Source organism: Helobdella robusta (genome assembly GCF_000326865.2).
Source record: "Helobdella robusta unplaced genomic scaffold HELROscaffold_19, whole genome shotgun sequence".
Taxonomy (NCBI): Eukaryota; Metazoa; Annelida; class Clitellata; order Rhynchobdellida; family Glossiphoniidae; genus Helobdella; species Helobdella robusta.
In genome coordinates this window covers 1,013,430-1,036,165 of record NW_008704034.1, presented here as the reverse complement: position 1 = coordinate 1,036,165, position 22,736 = coordinate 1,013,430, and the positions used below count along the sequence as shown (strand labels likewise).

General features: G+C 34.6%; 3 protein-coding genes across 3 annotated transcripts; all 3 read left to right on the top strand.

Annotated features, from left to right (window-relative positions):
• Positions 1–739: 739 nt before the first annotated feature.
• Positions 740–1,781, top strand: HELRODRAFT_170859 (hypothetical protein; the record flags this gene model as incomplete). The annotated part of the gene is made up of 2 exons (XM_009016687.1): positions 740–1,227; positions 1,742–1,781. The coding sequence occupies 2 exons, from the start codon at positions 740–742 to the stop codon at positions 1,779–1,781; spliced, it is 528 nt and encodes a 175-aa protein (XP_009014935.1).
• A 530-nt stretch (positions 1,782–2,311) lies between these two features.
• Positions 2,312–4,864, top strand: HELRODRAFT_170858 (hypothetical protein; the record flags this gene model as incomplete). Its single annotated transcript, XM_009016686.1, has 2 exons — positions 2,312–2,867; positions 3,282–4,864. 2 exons carry the CDS (start codon positions 2,312–2,314, stop codon positions 4,862–4,864), a joined length of 2,139 nt encoding a protein of 712 aa, XP_009014934.1.
• Positions 4,865–6,666: 1,802 nt separating this feature from the next.
• On the top strand, positions 6,667–15,462 carry HELRODRAFT_98781 (hypothetical protein). Its single transcript, XM_009016685.1, has 23 exons — positions 6,667–6,949; positions 7,425–7,521; positions 7,592–7,674; positions 7,766–7,888; positions 8,129–8,186; positions 8,286–8,438; positions 8,670–8,783; positions 9,088–9,236; positions 9,410–9,463; positions 9,618–9,711; positions 9,895–10,134; positions 10,336–10,431; positions 10,629–10,676; positions 11,210–11,485; positions 11,876–11,967; positions 12,226–12,286; positions 12,594–12,719; positions 12,889–12,975; positions 13,260–13,355; positions 13,664–13,741; positions 14,027–14,167; positions 14,592–14,705; positions 14,931–15,462. The coding sequence occupies exons 1-23, from the start codon at positions 6,876–6,878 to the stop codon at positions 15,297–15,299; spliced, it is 2,823 nt and encodes a 940-aa protein (XP_009014933.1). The 5' UTR covers positions 6,667–6,875; the 3' UTR covers positions 15,300–15,462.
• The last annotated feature ends 7,274 nt before the right edge of the window (positions 15,463–22,736 follow it).

Below are 22,736 nucleotides of genomic sequence, written 5' to 3'. Positions count from 1 at the left end.
GTATTGTTTGAATTCTACTGAATTGTTGGCATTAATCAATTTTAACTTTGTTTTTCAATTTTCTCTACTAAAATTACCTGGAAATTGTCCAATTTATTGAAAATAAAATTATCATCCAAGTTCATCATGAAAATTCAATGAAATTACTGTTATTATCCAAATTATTATCCAAATGCATCATGTAAATAAGACCCTATTTCGATTTTTCACAATTCATCTTCAGTGCAGCCATGGTTTAAATAGCTTCTTTAGACAATGCGAAGTTAGTTGCTTAGCCAAGTGAGTTACTTAGTTGGTGTCGTATTTTTCATCTTCTTAGTTGTTGTCATTTCTTTGTTCTTCATTGTTATTGAAGTTAGTATTGAAGCGTCGAGTTGGTGATGCTGTTGTCATTCTTTATTTGATGCTTATTTGGAATTTATTGATATCTATTAGGACAGCTTTTTCAATTTTTAGATGTATTGTGTTGGTGTTTTGATATATTATTTTTGTGTTGTTGTCAAGAATTTGGCGGGTTATTAGAGTTGCATGTGTTGATTGCAAGTGAGATTTGATGGCTCCTCTTGTGTATGCATTGTGAGACGTCTTGATAATGAAGTGGTCGTAACACCAATATATTATATATATATTATATGTTATATATATATTTATACATATGATATATGTATAAATATATACGTTTATTTATTTATTTTCACTGACAGTCAAACAACAATAATCCTAAGTAGTGACCGGCAAAATGTTTCACAACTTTGAATACAACAAGACAAACAACAACAGCAGTAGCAGCCATAAAAACGACAGCAACGATAATAAAATTGATACCTCCACGGACAATGGTCATTTAACTATAAGCATCAAAGGAACCACAAAGAACTCAATCTCCATTGGCTGGACATTGAAACTACGTCACAACGACTCTCAACCAATCACGTACAGCAATCTATCGATTAGTTATCAAGCGGTTGGTAGTTACGTGAAGCAGGATGTGGACTTACTGGACAACCAGCAGCAACGCAACAACGTCATCAACAACGTCATCAACAGCAACAGCGTAATTAATAACATTAACAATTATGACATCAAAAGTCTTCACGAGAACACGCTGTATGAGATCTGCTTCTTGGTCGAGGTTTCCACCTTTCCAAATGCTTCGTCAACGATAAATTGGCATCAGAGCATGCCAAGACGTTTGCACGGTCGACAATCGAATCAACTTTCGGAAAGGTTGCGCAGAGCAAAAAGATTTTTAAGTCATGATAGTTATCGTTTTAATCACCTTCCTAATAAACATTTTCTTCATCTTCATCATAATCAGCAACGTAATCTTTACTACAGCAGTTTTCCATTTCAAAACCATAAGCTTGGTAGATATATTGATATTTATGACGGTGGTCATCGTCATCATCGTTCAAGTTATCATCATCCTAATCATCTAGACCATCTCAACCATCTCAACCATCGTCTTAATCATCCTCGTCAAAATCATATTTCACAAAGCCGCGCATCTAAAAATTCACTTAAAGTGCTCTCAACATCATCACCATCATCAGCATCATTATCATCATCAGCATCATTATCATCATCACCATCATTATCATCATCACCATCATTATCATCATCACCATCATTATCATCATCACCATCATTATCATCATCACCATCATTATCATCATCACCATCATTATCATCACCGGATGTGCAATCACGTGATATCATTAAATTTAAATCAAACAAAAAGCGTCGAAGCAGCGGTTGTTTTCATGACAACGCTGCTCTAATTAGCGCTAATTTTGTCAACGATGAAGACGGTGATGACATTGATGACGAGAGAAATAAAGGGATTATAAATTTAAAATATGATGATGGTGATGGCGAGAACGTCAGGAATGGTGATGATGATGATGATGAGAAGGAGGAGGAGGGGAATGATGAAGATCAGACCGGAGGGAATGAAGTTAATTTGCAAGTTGACGTTAAGGATGATGTATACGATGATGATGATGACGATGATGATGATGATGGTGATGATGATGTCCGTAATGATGACGACGATGATGATGATGTCCGTGATGATGATGACGACGATGATGATGATGTCCGTGATGATGATGACGACGATGATGATGATGTCCGTGATGACGATGACGACGATGATGACCGTAATGATAAATCTGAGAACGATGACGATGCCGACGACGATGAAAAAACCAACTCCGATATCAAGAGTATCGTCTCTAATAATGATAGTATCAAATCGGAAAACAATATCAGCAAAATTGACACGGACAAAATTAACAGCACGAGCCAAATGAAGAGAAGCAGTATAAACAAAATCAACTACAACGTCATAAAGAAAACCGATAAGGTCGGCATTATCAGTTTCATCATCAAAAAAGAACGACATAACAAAAATCAAGGCGTTGTAAACAACAACAACAACCAAAACAACCACAACAACTACAACAACAACCACAACAACCACAACAACAACTACAACAACCACAACAACCACAACAACAACTACAACAACCACAACAACAACCATTACAACCACAACAACTACAACAACCACAACAACCACAGCAACAACAACAACAATAGTAGCAAAAACGACAAAAGCAATAGCAATAAAATAAACCACAACTTCAACGAACTCAACGTCGACAACAAAAGCGAAAAAATAAAACAACAGACTGACGTTTTAACAGTAAAAACAACATCAACAACAACATCAACAACAACATCAACAACAACATCAACAACATCATCAACTCCAAAAGAAAAAGATCGTAAAGATAATTCAAATGGAGACGGCAAGACGTATAGCATCGCACACACAAGCTACAACCCAAATACACGCACAGGTACATACGCACGTACAGGTATATACAAGCAGACAGACAGAGACAAAGACACACGCAAACGTAAGGGACACAGAAAGAATGCCAACAATGCACGAAGCAACAGCAGCAGAGTATCGATTGAGAGAAACAGAACGATTTACAGCACTGTTTCAAGTCGTAGTTCTCTGGTGCATGGTAGAAAACAATTACACTGCTGCTTTCAACAAAGCATGTCGCAATCATCATTTCCATATCATCACCACCATCGTTATCATCGTCATCATTATTCCCATCCTCACCGTCATCTTCATCACAAATACCAACAGTTTTCCTATCACCATCATCAACATCACCTCACTCAACTACATTGGAACACTACAAATACATCTCAAAACTTATCAAACCGAACTAAAAACAAAACTCCGCATTTTTCAGCAAACACAACAGACCAACAACCATCACTTTTCATACAAAAACAACAACAAAGCAAGCAATTCGTAGGCAGGTCTCCTCGCCAAGTCTCAAACAACATCAACAACAACAACAACAACGTCAACAGCATCAACAACAACAACAACAACAACGTCAACAGCATCAACAACAACAACAGCCTATCTGCAGCTGAAAACTATATCGTGACAAGAGATATGCATCCTCATCATCACCATCCTCGTCATCCCCATCACCCATCATCATCATCTAGAACATTTTCTTACAAAACCTGCATCACAGCGGCCACAGCAAGCGATTCATTCACGGTAGCGCTTGGAAGCACCTTTGGAGCATTCCTGGCATTAGGTGTCATTGTATTTTTTGTTCTTATTGCCAAGTGGCAGCACAAAAGTCGACGGCAGAGGCTGAAGAAGCGATGGATTGCAGGAAACATCGCAGCCGCAAATGAAAGTAAAAATCTTCAGCAGAAAATGAGTGGAGTTTTAAAACTGGAGAAAGGAGAATGCGAAGATGATGAGAATAATTCAAATGTTCTTGCTGGCGCTGCTGATGGTCGAGAGGATGATAATGAAGATGATGGTGATGAGGAAAGCGCTGGAGATGTTGATAATGTGAGCGGAGAAAACTGTTCAAACACGTCTGGCATCAATCTTCTCGAAGCAGAAAATATAGAATTAAAGAACCTCGGAGCGTTCAGTGAACAATTCGTCTTGTTGGACGGATCAAATGAAATGGAAGATGACGAGAACGAGTTGAGTGGGATGGAAAAGCAAGACCGGGAAGCTGCTGTCTCCGTTTTGAAAAAAATTCTACAAAACCAAAGCGTGTTTGCTGAATCATTTGTTATATCCACCCCATCCATTAAAGACGGATGTTCATCCGATAAGCAAAGTTATAACTTGCTGGTACCACTTTCATCAGCCCAAGATCTTCTACCCTTTCTTTCGAAATCTGATCAAAAAAATTTTTCAAGTCCCGTCTTAATGGAATTTCACGGAAGACCAAGATTGAGTTCAAATATTGCCAACAAACAAACACAATCAAACGCCACAAAAATGAGATTGAAGTTCAAAAAGCATTTCACCATTGATTATTCAGGTTGCAAAGAAGATGATGATGATGTTGAAGACACGAACTGCCAAAAGATGAATGAAATAACGAGAAAACAACATCGCAATCCTCTCTACCGCTGCAAACGACTGATGACACCCCAACTTTCAAACATTCCAACCGCTGGGACCATCGATGACGACGACGATGAGTGCGAGGGTCTTGGGAATGAAGATGAAAGAGAAGGAAACGTCGCAAACAATCGAGAAACTGAAAATGCAAACACTTCCGTTTTGAACAAGTCTCAAGAAAATATTGCACCACCCAAATTTTCAGATAGCATCATACCTGATACCACAAAAAAATTAATTCTGAACAACCGTTCAAATTCAAAATCTAATTTTCCGAATATTCGAAATATTATGCTAGAACCTGACGAGATATATGCATTGTTGGAAACCGAAGGACACAGTGAAAACATCACATTGCCAAGATCAAGAAGCACAAAATGGTAAAGCACGTACGTAATTGCAGTTTGGACTAAAAAGCATTCTCTATCTTTTTGGTCCTACTGATTTTACCAACAAATTTTAAACTAACCGATATCTTGTTCGGATTAAAAGTTAATTGTTAACTGAATGCTAGTGGAAGAATGCATTGAAATACGTTAGAGCTATGAAAAGTCATTACAGTCTACATATCAATTTCATTAGGTGATTTAAGAAAAAAAAACAAACAATATACATTTTTGTAGAAAAAATAGTAAAGCAGTTAGCGTTAAACAGTATTTTTCTTAGTTTCCTCTTTTAAAAAACATTTTTTATTAAATATGCTCATGAATTAAAATGTTTAAATGCACATAGATACGTGAAACATACGTTTCGTTTGAAATTTTTTGTCATGTGATACACTTCGAAAACGTTTTAAACTAATTTTTTCAACGTTTTATCGGGCGAATAAACGCATTATGCAATCAACTCTATCTATTTAACTTGCTATATATTTCATTTTTATTTATTTTCTGAATTACGTTTGCCATCAAGTCAAGATTATAATAAACTATGCCATTCAAACTATGAAAATATATTGAGTTGTACGTAAGAGTGTATTCGAAAATTTGAAACATTTTTTCACCAATCTAATCCAATATGATAAGCTTTAAAAAACTTTGTCGACTAGCAGGCAAAATGGCGGTACAGTTAAACTGCCTTTCCTGCATATGTGTGTTATATTTCAATGAAATTAATTGCGTTTCACTGCATCAAATATTGAGAGCAGTATTAATTTGCTATTAATGAAGCTGGTAGAACAACATGAAACGCAAAAATGGTAGGTTGAAACTAAGCATTCTTTTATTAGTCTTTATTCTTACATACGCAGAACCACTTACAACGTTACATATATATAATCTTTTAATGTTCTTCATATCTTCATCCATTGATTTGAAGCAGTCACAGAGGTTGTTTATCCTTTTCACACGACGTACACATGTATTTTATGTGCACGCGCAAACACCGCATCATATACGCTGAGTATATGATAGCCATTGAGATGTGTGACCCAGTGCGCATTTGAACCACTGAGCCATCTCGCCAAATAACATGCGACAACTTACGTAGTCTACCCATCTTCTCATCATGGTGATAATTCTCATTATAAGCTTGAGATGGAAGTTTTGATGTCAGAAATCTACTGTATTTAAACATAACATTATCAACTGGCAAATGGACAATGTTTGCTTTGATCAAACAATTTTGAAAGTTCTTTCCGATAGTTTTTAAATTTAAGGGCTATAAATCAATTTCTCTTCTAAAATTCGAGGCATAATCCCAATTTTCCAATAGTTATAGAACACAAACTTATTAGCTCTAGTCTAGTATGACTGATTATATGTAACAATAATCATTTTATAACTATAGAATTATAAACCGTTTACATAAAAAAAAGACCATGATCTATAATTTTATCTGAACTATATTTCAGCGGATCAGCAAAACTCGACATTTTTAATTTATTTTCTAGACTCACTTTTGGTTTAGTTTGAATTGTGTGCATTTGACAACATAACATAAAGTCTTAAGAACCACTACAAAATAAATTTCCTAGTATCCTAGCTCTCTTAGCTTGATTTTAAAATTGTTGACTGAATCTAATGAAATAATTTCATCGCTAAGCTCGTTCCAGGCGTTTACCACTCTGCTGCTGAAGAATCTTTGCTTTGTTGGATTTTCTGTCTTGAAGAGCTTGTATCAATGTCTATGACCTGACTTAATTTAATCCTTTACTTTTTCTAGTTGAAAGAACCTGGTGAACGGTCATTCTTCTTTTCCAGTTATTAACTTATGTCTGAATCAGATCTCCTCTGCATCTTCTCCTTTCTGGTGCTGTTAATTTGCATTCTTTCAGTCTATCTATCACTATCCCATTCTAGTTTTCCAACTCCTTTTTGATTATTTTGTTGCTCTACCTACGTCTACACTACATGCTTTACTAGTTCAAGAATTTTAAAATTTAAATAAGTAGATAATGGAGTTGTTAGAGTATGAAAAGGAGATATTTGTGGAGTCATTCATGAACGATGGACTTCTTGTTATGGCCAGGTTAAAAATTTTGCTGTTTTATTTACTTTTGTAATTTATATTTTAAAATTTAGATTTAATTAAATTTTATTTATGATAAATATATTTATATTTCTGTAATAAAATATATTATAATAATATATAAATAATTTTAATTAGGAAACTTGTAAAATTTTATAAAATAAAAAAATATACTCATACTGTACTTTTTATTTATCTCTAGCTATAAAATAAATTATTGCCTTTTCTATTCCTATTATATTATATGAGGCCATTGGGTTTGGGGGATATCAAAACTTAAGTTTCTGTTTTGATAATTTTTTTCTTTTTTTTTTTAAAAAAAGTAATTTGATGTTAATATATCTCATTTGTATGTTTTAAATTTTCTTATATTTTGAAAGTTGGATATTAGGATTTTAGTTGTCATAATAATATTATTAATAATTTTCATAATAATAATTATTATAGTAATAAATGTTAATTTATAACTTTGTAGAGGTTTGGGTATCGATCGTATATTTGTTTCTCTGCTGAAAGTTTATAGCGAGCCAACAAATCTGGTTCTCGTGCTCAATACAACTCCTTTTGAAGAGGTCTTTCACATTTTTATTTTCAAATTGTTACTCAATGAATATTCAACACTTTGTGAAATGATTTTCACAGGATTATTTTAGGAGCTTACTTGAAAAAACGGATGCCACATTAATGCCCAAAACTATAAATGCAGATACTGGTACGGCTGACAGGTTTATTTTTTTTTTAATTTCATTCAATTAACATAATTTATTTAATATATAGTTATTTTTATATTCTCCATTATTTATTTTTTATTTTTAGACAGAAAATATATCTGGAGGGTGGTGTGTTATTTGTGACAACGAGAATATTAGTGGTGGACATGTTGGTCAGCAGAATCTCCATAGACCTCATCAGTGGCATATTGGTGTACAGGGCACACAGGTAGGGTTGGTAGGTTGGTGAGTTGGTCGGTTGGTGAGTTGGTTGGTGGATTGGTTGGCTGGCTTGTTGATTCAACTTCTACTGTTTCAAATTTCTCTGTTAACATTTTGGCCAATCAAAGTAATTGCATTTTACTTTACCTGTATATGTAGCATATTGTGTGTGTATTTGAAAAGATGTTATAAATGTAAAATAAATTTATAAATATTTAATTTGAAAATTGGTCCTCATCTTCGACAGGGTTATTGATTCATGCCAGGAAGCATTCATTCTCAGAATGTTCAGACAGAAAAATAAGGTCCCCGTGATTTTGAAACTTTAAAAAAGAAAATTGTTTTCATAAATGTGATTAATTTGATTTAGTAGTGTAGTTTAATTAATTAATTATTTATTTCAGACAGGTTTCATAAAAGCATTCTCAGAAAACTCTCCAAGTTTTGTTCATGGGTTCTGCCAGATTGAGAGGGTCATGAAGAGTCTTTACCTCAAAAATTTATTTCTTTGGCCTCGTTTTAGGACTTCTGTTTTTGATTGCTTTGAAAAGTTCAAGGTGCAAATGACTTACTTTCTCATTGTTTGTTCATTTTAAAGTTGAATGGAATAAACTTTAATCAATTTAAATCATTGTGTGTATGTTGCTACGTCGATTAATATTTGCAACATATATTTATCACCTTTGAGTTTTACAAAATTTTATTGATTACTTCTTTCACAAATAACTTTTTATTAATTTTTTAATAATATTTCAATCTAATAATTAAATTGGGACGATGCCAAACAGATAGATGTGGTTGAACTGCACGTTCCTATGACCGAGTTGATGGTTGAATGTCAGAGCTGTCTGGTTAATCTGATCGATGCATGCATTAAGGAGATCAAGAGGAGTCATGCTATAGTATTTGTGTTTTGTTTTGTTGGTGATGTTTGTGTTGTTGTAGTGTAGGTTGTTTTGATGTTGTCGGCGCGTTGTTGTTTAAGTTGTTGGCTGTTGTAACTGTAGATGGCATTTTAAAAGTGGTCGTTTTTTTTATTTAAAAGTGTCTAGAATTGACTCTGACAAAATATTTTGATAACTCACTTTCTTTCAATTGTGCACTATATTACTAATATACTACAATACAAAAATTAATAACGAATCCTAAATAAAACAAATGAGAAGGAAGAGTGAAAATTCTTTTTCTAAATTTCGTTTCAAACAGCTTGACGTTGAAGAACTGAGTGTGGAATTTGCTCTGACGAAAAGTTTCGATAAGGCCATCAGGTTGAATCTCGATCCAATCTGGCATCAGCTGAGTTCCAAGACCAAACAAATTGTTGCAGATCTGAGAATGTTGAGAATGCTTCTTGAGTCAGTTTGGTGGTGGTGTTGTGGGATTGTTGTTGTCGTATTTGTCGTGTTTGTTGTCTCTTGCTGTTTTTGTTTTGTTGCTGTTGAGTTTGTTGTTGTTTTTGTGACGGGAATGGCGATGTTGTTATCATTTAAATTAATAGAGAGTAATAAAATAGAATAAACATCACCAGGGATCTCATACAATATGATTGTGTACACTTCAGCAACCAAATTGATTCAATCAAGTATGTCATGTCTAAAGTTGATGTTGACAGTGTTGTTGCTGTTGTTGTTGTTGCTGCTGTCGTTGTTGATGTTGTTGCTGCTGCTGCTGCTGCTGTTGTATTCGATGTTATTCTTCATTTGTTTATTCATTCGTCAACTAACAATGACTCACAGAATCAATGAAAAAAACTTCAATTCAAATGTTGGCTGGCTGTTCACAACATCAGCTGAGAAGTTGTTCACTGTGATTAGTTCATTTTTTATACACGTTTTCAGTTACATCACGCCATGCCATTAAGTTTGATATTAATTATCAAGTAAAACTATCAAACATCTCAACATAGTAGTAGCAGCATCATTAGTGAAAACAAAAATGTTGATTTTCACAAAAAGTAGAAATACCAAACGTCCAGTCATTTTGATTATTACGTCAACGAAACAAATCATTCAGCATGCCAAAGATCGTCTGGGATTGAAAAAAACCTCGAAGAGTAACACGCTCGACGTCGAGCTCACTCCAGAGCTCAGTCCAAAACTGATTGCACTGCTGGAAGTTCTCGATGAAGTCAGACAGAAGTTTGAAGAATTTAAAGAGGGCAAGGGTGGAGAATTATTGAAGGCGTGCTCTATTGAGAAGGTCAAGGTTCTTGTTCTGGCATTGGACAAGAGGACTTGTAATCAAATTACTCGGGTTGGTATTATTGCATCAGTTGTTACTACATAGTAATGTACTTGTTTGGTGTTTAAGCCTCTGGTAAAAACAGATATTGTAGAATTTGTAAAATTTTAAATTTTCAATAATTTTTTTTAAATTAGACATTTAAGTTTTCCTTTTGAGATAATCAAACCATTTAAAACCTGTTAAAATTTTGCTTACATTTTTTCTCTTTAGTACATTCAAGACCCAAGTGAGTATCTAGAGAGGTTGAAAGATAATTATTCGAACATAAAACTGACTCTGAAGCAATTCCAGGTTAGTTTTGGAATCGTTTAATGATTCAGTGCATTTCATCTTCATTTCATTTTATTTTCGTTCATTCATTCTTCCATTTATTTGTCTGTACATTCTATAAAATGAAAAGATTTTATTTTAAGTAAATCGTAAACTTTTATGATTTTCATCAAATAAACTTTCAATGTAACTTCCTACCCACAACTTAATATTTGACCTCATCCTTTCAACAGCAGCCTGATAAACCACCTGACAAAAAGATTAAAAAGGCGCCAACAAAAGTGTGTAATTGTGTTGTTGTTGTTGTATTGTTGTAGTTGTGTTGTTGTTGTAGTTATGTTGTTGTTGTTGTGTTTTTGTTGTAGTTGTGTTTTTGTTGTAGTTGTGTTGTTGTAGTTGTGTTGTAGTGGTATTTTTGTTGTTGTGTTGTAGTGGTGTTTTTGTTGTTGTGTTGTTGTTGTTGTGGTGGTGTTGTTGTAGTTTGTTAATTGCTACTTTTAAGTTTACTAAATTTGTTGATCTTTTTGACTCTTGCTGTGGTTGTCCTTTCAAAGTATTATGAAAATATTGAATTTTATGTCTTAAAATTGCTGATTGTGATAAAATTTTTTTCTATAGTTTCTGATGTGAAATATTGAGAACAATAAAACATTCACTGAATCTGAATTCTACTTAATTCTTTGTTGCAACGTTTCGAAACTTTACCTACCCAGTTATAATTTACTCGACTTTTATTACTCAACTGACCAGTCAGCATGATATGTGATAGAAAAATCTCTGTAGCCACGCAAAAACAAAAAAAACCTAACAGAAGAAAGTCCAGGAAACATCAACGACAACAAAAACAACGACAACTACTACGAAAGCAGTAGCAGCAGCAACACCATTATTACAAACAGACAACAGTAACTCGATAGCAGCCTCACTATCGACAACAACCGACCGCCTGACGTCAGCGAGCAGCACCATCCTCATCCATCCTCTCACCAATCAGGAAGATCCAAACGAACTTCGAAGACTCCTCCTTCTGGAAAAACCTCACTTCATCATCCTCTATGACGCCCAAGTCACGGCCGTCAGAGAGATTGAAGTCAGTGAGGGTGGCAATCAATCAATCCATTAATTAGCCAATCAACCAATCAGTAAATCAATCAAATATATTTATACAGCGTATTTTTCTACAGATTAGCAAAATAAAGTATTTCTAACTAGTTAAATGATTATATCAATCAATCAATCTTCGTTTAGCGTCCAGAGACCCAGTTCCATGAGGTAGGACGTAGTACGATAATAGTAATAATGAAATTATAAGCAGTTAAAGTGCAAATGATGTAAGGGAATAAACGAATATATATAAATATATACATGTAAATATACCTGATATGATATGAATGATGCTAACAACAATGATGTTGAGTGGTGATAATATGGGTGATAATGATGAGTAGGCCTAATAGCGTTTATTTTCCAATGACTCCAGGTGTATAGGGCGACGCATGCAGTCGAAAATGGTGTCTGTACACTCATGAAAGTTTACTTTCTGATGTATGCCGGCTCTACCGAAGAGCAGAGGTTAACAGATGATGATGATGGTGACGGTGACGACGATGATGATGATGGTGATAATTATTGAAACAGGGATGATGCTAATTGTGGAAAATGATTTTATGAATTTACGAATGTCGTAGCAATGAGAAGTTGATGAGTGAAAAGATGATGAGTGAGACGATGATGGCTGCAATGTGGACGATGATGATGATAGTCTGCTACGGTGATGATGGTACAGTCAGCGATGGAAATGCTGTTCATTCTTTATTGCATATTGACCAGATATTTAACAGAGTTGAAGAGAGAAAAAGATGCCTTTGAAAGTCTCATCAAGCAGAAAGCCGTTGGTTTTGATAATGATGATCTCTGTGATAATAATGCTACTACTGATTGTAACAATGATGATGGGGGTGATTGTGGTGATTATAATAATGACAACGACGACGACGATGATGATGTGGTTGCAGATGCTAATGACGATGAGGATGTTTAGTGCCTACCCTAGATATGCTGCGTGCTTCTTGTTGACATCTCGGAAAAATGTTAACAAAAAAATTGTAAAAAAATTATTAATTTCGTTTTGATTTGTTATTTTGTTAATAAGAAAGAGTTTTATGACGCTGCTATGTAGTATCCCAATTCTCGCGCAGACGATGGTGATCCCTGAAGAGCGGGAAGGCAAGTTAGAAGAAGACAAAAGTCAGTCAAATCAACCGACAAATCAGAGTTCTCGGAAAGGTGGCCTGGTCAATTCTGACCAATCGCAACAGCCGAAGGTATTTCATTTATATATTACGTTATTTTTATGCCAACTGTTTATGTTTTCGAAATTAAACTTATAATTTGAAATAACAATTTTATTCAGATTCGATAAATTGTCTTCATTTTTTTGTCATAAATTTGAAATGTTTTTTCGACATGAATTTTTTTTGTGCGTGCCTACAGGTGGTTGCCGACATGAGAGAGTTCAGATGTGAGCTACCATCATTACTTCATATGAGAGGCATGTCTATTGAACCAATCACACTGGAGGTGGATTTATCGCCTGTTGTCTGGCTGATTGATTGGTTGTCTGGTTGATCGATTAATTGATGAGTGAGTGAGTGAGTGAGTGAGTGAGTGAGTGAGTGAGTGAGTGAGTGAGTGAGTGAGTGAGTGAGTGAGTGAGTGAGTGAGTGACAATTTTCCTTTATAAGTCATAGCTAAAGTGTTTTTTTAAATTATTCCTATAATTGTTAGAGTTATATTATTATAATTATTTATTATTATAGTAGTTAATAATATTATTAGTTATTATTTTTGAAACCATTTAAAAGGTAGGCGACTACATCATAACGCCAGACATGTGCATAGAGAGGAAGAGTTTGTACGATCTCGTCAGTTCACTGAGCAGTGGAAGGTTATATAACCAGGTAGGTCACCATCACTTCTATCATAATTTCAACTTTTCATAAATAATTATGAGTCATTATATTATTATTATTATATAAATTATGTTTAGAAGGTTCAATTAAACAAACTATATTTAAGAAATGCGAGTATTAACATTTTCACGCACTGAACATTATGTGCAGGCACGCACGCACACTCATACACACGTTTCTTCATTTCTACATTTGTGAGAAAACAAACACATAAAATTGCCAATGACATTTGGAGTTTACAGTTGCTTAGAATAGTAGTGGTATGAAATTTTATTAATTTTTTTGTGTTGTTGCAGTGTTTAGCGATGTGTAGAACATACAAGAGACCGATCCTACTTGTCGAGTTCAGCCCCAATAAACCATTTACTTTGCAGGTTAGCTGGTTGATATTTTTGCTGGTTGGTTGGTTGGTTGGTTGATTTAGTTAGTTGGATGGTTGGCTGGCTGGCCGGTTGATGTGGTTGGTTGGATGGTTGGTTGGCTAGTTGATGGAGTTGGTTGGCTGGCCTGTTTGGTTGATTTTGTTTTTGAGTGAGTTTCATAATTCGTTGCCGTTTTTAACTGATGGATTGGTTGATGTTGGTTAATTACTTCAATCCATTCAGTAGAGTCAGAAGATCAGTTAGAATTTTCAAAGAATTAAAAAATACCGTTAATAGGACAAGTATCCCATGTCCAACGAGATTAATTCAAATGACGTCATGTCTAAGCTGGCCCTGCTCACCATCCACTTCCCCAAATTGAGAATCCTCTGGACGCAGAGTCCACATGACACGGCTGAACTTATTGAAGAGTTGAAGGTCATTGTCATGATGACGTCATATTTATGACGAAGTCTCTGCGTTGATGATGTCTTTTTGATTATGAACTTTTTGTTGTGGCGATGAGGATGCCTGTGACGATGATGATGATGATGATGATGATGATGATGGTGATGACGATGATGATGGTGACGATGGTGATGATGATGGTGATGACGATGATGATGATAGTGATTTCATGATCATCACATGACGGTCTGAGATGGTAGTTTTATTTTTGAAGTGTATCAGGCTAATATAAATGTTGATCCTGCTCGTCTTAAAACATTTCATTTTTATTCGTTTCCTTCATTCTTTATCTATTGTAATATGATAATAATAATAATTATTATTATTATTATTATTATCCATTATTATTATTATTCATAATAATATATAATTTTACCTTTTTTATTTTGTGAAGCTTGGGAGAGAGCAACCAAACGCTGAAGATGCCGCCTCGGTTACTGCATCATCCGAACGTGGTTGCGAGGATGAAGCTGTCATCAGTTTTGATAAATATAACTCCACGCCACAGGTATGCCTTGTTTGTGTGTGCGTGTGTGTGTGCGTGTGTGTGTTGGTGCGTTGATAATAAAGATGAGATAAATATGAAAATGATGATGCTGATGATTATAGCATGAACATCGGTTTCTGAGAAGATGGCATCCATAGTTAAAGATAATGATCAGTAAGGATGATGAGGTTGACGATGATGAGGATAACCATATTTTGATTTTTCCTCTCTCCATTCACAATGCAGGACATGCTATCGAAGATGCCAGGAGTAAATAAGAAGAACCTAAACATGGTGATGAACAAGGTGGAGAACATTGTTCAGCTATCTCGGATGAACATCGACGAACTGACTGAAGTCATGGCAAACAGTTCACAGGCAACCCTACTCCATCAGTTCCTCAACACAAATTTAAATGCAACTGTCGATGATGGTTGTGGCGGTGAGGGAGATGATGTTGGTCGTTCAAAGGACGGACTTTTGAAAGATGGTGAGGATGGTGCTTGTGGTTCGATGCAAGAATTAAAGAGAAGAACGAATGGGGGGAAAGAAATAATTCCCGGTAACAAAAATTTCAAACAGAAAAAACGTTTCCCTCTTACTAAAAAAACGTGAATGCTGTAAAAATTTGTACATATTTGTGATTTTTTTTTTCATTTTTATATAACGGTTTGTTTTGTATTTTCTCGTCACATTGCATGCACTTCTTTTGTTTTGTTGATGAATCGTCGCACGTAAATTATGAAGCGTTACCGCAAAAAATAAAATTGTTACAAAACATGACTTGTGGAATATATAACACTGTTATATATATATATATATATATATATATATATATATATGTATATAGTTGTGTTAAATGACAAATAGCGTTGTTCCTCTGTACAATTTCGTTATCGGCCATCGATCGTTTCGAACTGTTGACACGATATCTTGTATAGGTTTCCTTTTCAAGATTAACCACTTTCAGAATTTATTTTTTATTTGGCTCGCGGTCTGTGTTGTTGTGGTCAACCAAATTGCACCAGGTAAACTTCGACGACAGCGCAGCGAACACCTTCCATGCATGCCATCCACGCAGTACTTATTGTCTACCGCTTCCATTGTTCTCAACCATCTTTCCAATTGTGTTTTTTTTTCGACAGCGTTTTTTTCATACTAATGATATTACTGCAATTGTTTTTTGCGGTTTCATTGATACAAATGCCGTGGTCGCTTGTGTCGACCTATGTTCCATCAATATTCCCCTATATAGAAATAAGTAATTGTATTCTGTTTGTGCCTGCGTGTGTGTATAAATGCGCGTATATAAATGCTTGAGTGCATGCATGCGCACAAGCAACATACATCCACATACACACAATTCAAGCAACATACCTCCGCATACAAACAATTCACTCGTCTACACGATCACGTATAAATACACCACGTTATTTTTTCTTTGCTTGCTTTTTTATTTGTTTGGATGTTAGTGCGCGTGTTTATGAGTTTGTTTATGCCGATTTTTATTATTTGTTTTCATGCTGCTTTATTTCTCTTTCATCACTGCAACTCCTCATTTTATTGCCAGCATGTTTCTTTTATGAGCCAGTTTTTTTTTCTCAATGATCTTTATGATTTTTTTTTCATTTCTTCTTTCTGATTTCTACCTAATTTTTTTTATATAGTTTTCTATTTTTGATTTTTTTGTTTTTTATTTCTGCTATTTTTTTCTGATTAAGTTTCTTTGTGCGGCTATGTTTGTGTTTGTATGTTTTTTGTATGTTTGTTTGTTTGCTCTTATTTCTACGTGTGAACTTGTTGGTCGCATCCATGTTTACATTAATAATACTTAATTTCTTTCCTTCTTTTTAAACTTGCTGCTTGCTTCGTTGTTTAAAAATTTTTCAGCGCTTTTCTTGAGTCGACCAGAGCAAAATTTTTTTTATAGATTTTCCAAACTATTTATATTTTTGGCACTAACAATAAAGTTGTGAGTAATTGAAAAACTGAACGATTGACACCGGGATTACATGCATACAATTTCTAGATAGTTTCTATGTCCATGATTGAAATTGGAAATCCCTTTAAGTATGTTTCCGAATTAAGAAACGATTTAACCAATTTAGGAGGAGGAAATGCAGATTCAGCAATATACAGCAGTCAAATTATTTTTTGTGGGTCCACACATACGAACAGATTTGTATGTTACCACTCCGACAAAGTTGACCAAAATTTTGTTTGTCTCATCCGATGTTCAAACCACATCGAGATATACTCCTATTGGTTTTCTAGATTTTTAGATTATTTCCATTAACATTGGTGCTGTTTTTATTTTTGGTATGTAACTTTTTTCTGTTTTTGCTTTTTCTATACTGTTTTTTATTTCATTTTATTCTGTGATACTATTCTTGCCAAATATTTGTCTGTTTGTTGTATGTATTCTGCTTATTTATGTTTTGTGTTGCCTGTGGTTATTTATATAGGTACGTCATTTGTATGATTGTTACTTGAGTATGTTACTTGTAAAGATTTTTGTTGGTTGATTTTTTTTATTTCATGTCTCTGTGCGTGCTGTTTGTTTTTTTTTTTCTTTTTTTTTCTAGTTCGACGTTTCTGAGAAACGGCAGAACAAACAAGGGGGTAATCGATACATTTTATGTTCTTGCCTGTTTGTCTGTCTGTCTGTCTGCGTGCATCTCTGCTGTTGTCTAGGCGTCTACTTATATACCAGTGTATGTCTATCTGTTTGTCTACCTGTCTATTTCATCTTATCTTTTGTTACTTGCTGGTCTAGAAATATCTGTGAAATAGTACAAACGAAAAAAATAAATCTGTTTTTGTATGCTTGTGTGTGCGCTTGTGTGTGTGTTGTTATGGTGGTATGCTGTTTAGTACCATCCTATGTTCGTGTATTCACGTTTACACAGACATCGGTTTGGCGCATATTTGCATTATATAAGATATATAACAGTTACCCTCGAGTTGGTTTTGAAGTAATGCAAATTTTGCAGCTGCATAAGTTTCCATTTGGAAAAGTTTTACATAACTTGGATCGACAGGCCTGGATTCACATATGAGCTATAACCCAAAGCGGGAAATTTAAGGGTGCGGCAAATTATGACATTTTAGAACGATAGTGATATCATTACTTATATTAAACTGAACCGTTTGTTTATCGACCCGAGTTAATAGAGAAGAAATTAAACTACAAAGTTTCACTGATTTAAGTATTTTTTGAAGCAGGATTGGATGTGTAAAAGGGGCACGAGACCTGAGGCCTACATCGGTACTGATGGAAAAGATGGGGGTGGAGTTATATAGAGAGCCCAGGATCGGCAGATTTTCAAATCCACTTCTGGGCATCGACTTATTTGATCTCTATGGTAGTCAGTGAAGAACAAAGATAAAAGAACAATTATTAATATTTAATCTTAGGTTAATAAATGTAACATGGTTAATAGTACCTGTTTGAAATTGAAACCTCGACGATCGTGCCGGCGGTTTGTGGATAGCAGTTTACAAGCAAATTGATTAACCAAAAAAATTAGAGTTGACCAATCAATCAGCCAGCCAGTCATTCATTGAGTGAACTAGCTTATCAGCCAGTCAATCAATCGATTGGTCAATCAATCAAACGATCAATCAATCGATCAATCAAACGATCAATCAATCGATCAGTCAGCAGTATTAGCATGTGCATCGCCGTGTAAGAAGTGCCCATCAAACAAGCAATGCAGATTAAAGGAGGCACTTTGATTAATTCAATTGTTGCTTTACAAAAATACTCCTTCATTGGTATGCCTTTGTATTTCTGTGCATTTGTTGTTATGTTTGTATTCTTCTTTGTATTCGTGCGTATTCGTTTGTATGTTTGTTTGTTTGTACAAATTTTGTTATGGTCATCCTGCTTTCTTTAAAATTTTTTAATTTTGAAAAACAAATAAAATTTCGTTTCGTTTGTTAGTATGTGTTTAAGTTTTTATATTAGTCTATTACGTCTTACGCTAGTGTCAGTAAAATTTTGTATCTATTTTTATACAAATGTATTCGTACGTACACACCACACCACACGCACACACATATATATATATATATATATATATATATATATATATATATATATATATATATATATATATATATATATATATATATATATATATATATATAATGTGAATGTGTGTATGTTTTTGTCTAAATTTGTATATATATATGTTGTCGTAGTTTGCAAATGCGTGTAAATATTTAGATGTTTAAAAGTTTTGAAGCTGTGCATACGTGCGTAAGTTAGTTTATTTGCGCAAACTATGGTGTTCCATGTGCAGTTGTGTTTGTATGGAAAGGATTTGTATGGTGGTATGTGCGTCTGTGTGCGTGTGTAAGTAAGTGTGTGTGTGTGTGTGTGTGTGTGTGTGTGTGTGTGTGTGTGTGTGTGTGTGTGTGTGTGTGTGTGTGTGTGTGTGTGTGTGTGTGGCCACTTGAATAGGATTGTGTACAGAACAATTATTATTACGTTTGTGGTGTTTGTAATTGTTTAATTGCTGGCATTGATATTCTAATTAATAAGTTTTTTGTAACTTGCCCATGCGCTGTTGGGCAATTGATCAAAGGAGAGTTGGGCAGATAGGGGGTTTGAATCTTGTTATGGATTTGTTTGTTGTATGTCTGTGCATTTGCGTGCGTGCTGTGTTCTTTGAATCATTTCTCCTGATTGTTTGTTGTGTTTGTCGGCATTTTTTGCAAACGATTTGTTGTCTGCGTGTGATGCTATAGTTCATATAATTTATTTTATAGAAATGTGTGTATGAGTTGAAATTTATCTGTCTGCATTTGTTTGTTTGTTTCATTCAGTCTGTGCGTTCGTTTGTTTTACTGTTGTGTTAATGCTTTCAATTATTGCGTTTGTGTTTAGACCGTAGATAGCTCCGCTCATGTTTTGCGATATTTTGAAAATTCATTGTTGCTTCTGAATTCAGTGATGTCTCTAGAGTATTATGTCACTGCATTATCTTAACTCATTATCATTTTGTGGTTGTGCTTGTCTGCGTATGAATGCGTTGTGTGTATGTGTGTGTGTATGTGCGTGTGTGCGTGTGTGTGTGTGTGTGCAGTTTGCATGCGTGTGCGTAGTTTGTATGCGTGGTGTGTATATGTGCACATCTCATTAACTGCGCAGTGGGAGATGCAGAAAGTGTGTATTGTATGACATACCCCAAGGCTTCTTCCATGCATATACACACATACATGCAGACGTGCGCGTGTGCATGTATGTGTGTATATACAACTTACGTATATAAAAGCATACATGCATGCATACTTAGACATACATAATGCACATACATGTATACATACACAGACCTGTGTTTGTGTAATGTTAATCTGTACCCGTGTTTATGCAAAAACAAATGTTTATATGTATTTTTGGATATTTATGAATGCATTAAAATGCATGTTCAAACGTGTGTGGGTGTGATGTGTGTGTGGTTGTGTGTGTGTGTGGTGTGTGTGTGGTTGTGTGTGTGTGGTGTGTGTGGTGTGTGGTGTGTGTGGGGGGGCGCATTGGAAGGTCATGTATGTGCCTGTGTTGCATTGTGTTAATTTATATCATCGTAGTTATTTTTATGTGTGGGCCGTGTATGTATGTGTGTGTGTGTGGATGTGTGGATGTGATATGTATAAGGATGATGTGTGTGTTTGTGTGTGTGGATGTGATATGTATAAGGATGATGATGACGACGACGATGAAGATGAAGACTCTAACGATGATGATAACGATGATGATGATAGGTGATGACGACGACGAAGATGATGACGAGGATGGCGATGATGATAGACATCATATCATTCCGTGCGCAAATATACATATGAATATTTTATTTGTATGTATATATTTCCGAGTACGCGAGTTTGCGCGCGCGTGTGTGCGCCTGCTTTTGAATTTATTTATTTATTTTTTGTTGTTGGACCCTCATGCCTGGATTAGTATAAAATGCGCACGTAAGTTAGAATGTTTTCACCGCGTTGGATTCGTCAAAATTAAATTTAAATAAATTATCATTCAACGATTTTACAAAATATTTCGAGAAAAATTGCATGACAATATATTAGAATTGAATGATTTTAAAACTTTTATAACTTGTAAAGGATTTCCTTCTTTATAATATTTAAGATTGAAGCAATTTATTTTCATCGATAAATTTTAATGTGTGAAAATGTTTATGCGAAACTACTGGTTATAGCGATGTTAGTTATTGATATAACAACATTTACTTGCAAACATAATAGAGACAATATATTTTTAGCAACAGGCGAATAGTAACAACAACACAAAATAAATTGAAAATCCCGAACAACCATTTTATGAATGTTTGGTGATGTGATAGTGTAATGGTTAAAACGCCTGCTGTTGTTGTTGCGGTGCCTGAGATCAAATGCATGCAGATCCCAATTCTATTAAATGCAATATTTCTTGCATAAATAGACAATGAATAAATTAATAAATTAACGAACAAACGAACGAAAAAATGAATGAATGAATAATTAAGTGAATACTATGGAGTTTGGATGTAATAGTAATGAGAGAGAACGATCTGTAATTGCCAGAAGAAGTTGCATGGCGTCGTTGTGTTGGATTAATCCAATTAAGAGTAGTGATGGATGAACTGCTTGATGAAAACTAAACTTTGTTGATATTGGAGAGTGGATGTTGTTGCTGTTGTTGTTTTTTATTGTTGTTTTTTTGTTGTTGTTGCTGTTGTTGTTGCTGTTGCTTTGTAAAATGTTGATGTGAATATCGAAGTATAGTATTTACTAACACACACAAAAACACACACATACAAACAAACGTGTACACACTCCACTTACACACACGCTTTCACACGCATACACACACACGTGCACACACACGTGCACATACATACACAAACGCGTACAAAGATCTACTCACATCGAGATTGTTTCGATGTCCATTGATACATATTCAGTAATGGAAAAAGATTTGTTATCACTCATTGTGAGAAATTTGAAAATTGTAGTTAGGTCTCCACAAAAATCGTCAAAACCTCAGAGAAGGAAAAGCACAGTTTGACAATTTATTTTGTTGCATGCACGTGTCTTAGCAGAAAAATAAACTTGCATTAATGTCGTCAGTCATATGTATGGGAAGGTGTGAAGACTAAATCCAAATTAATGCTGATATTCTTGCTAAATTCGTAAATAATTACACGTACGAAACCATTGTGTGCGTATATGCGTGCGTGTGTGTTTATGCTTGTATGCGTATGAATGAATTTGTAAGTGTGTCAATGTATGTGTGTGTTTTTGTATATGTAGCTATGGATGAAATAAAACGAACACGCGCACACGCGCACACACACACATGACACACATGAAACATAAACACATAACACACACACACACACACACACGACACACACACAGCACACACACATTATCTCACGTGCACAACAGCACAAGCAAATTAATTATATTTTTATATGTGCACGTGTGTTCAACTTAATGTCATGGACAGGTATTTGAAGATACTAAATCATCATCTGTGTATAGTGATAAGAAGGTATATTATAATAGTGCCATCGATCGCTAGCCTCATAAATATTCATAATCTCAATGATCAGCCAATCATTGAGAAGAATAGAAATACAATCATTTCTATTCGTTACCTTAATTTATCGTTATCGTTGTTTTTGTTGTTATTATTATTGATGTTGTTCATGTTGTTGTTTCGCAGTTGCTATTTTTGTTGTTTTTTTTTTATTTCATTTGTTTTACGTTTATTTTACGGTCGTATCAAGTTACGTTCGGTTATAAAGATCGGCCTGTCGTTCAGATTTTCCTGTCTCAATTTTTCAAGTAATTTTTGTTTTTGCATCTGGATGAAAGTATTTTTTGGTTAATTCAATGCAATGGAGTGCGTGAGTATACATCCTTCTGAAGTCAGCCTCTAGATTTTGTTCACTAGTTCATGAAGTTTGTCAGCTTATTTTCATTTAACTTTATGTATCTTGAATTTACATATTACCTAACATCATTTCATATTAAAATTGCTTT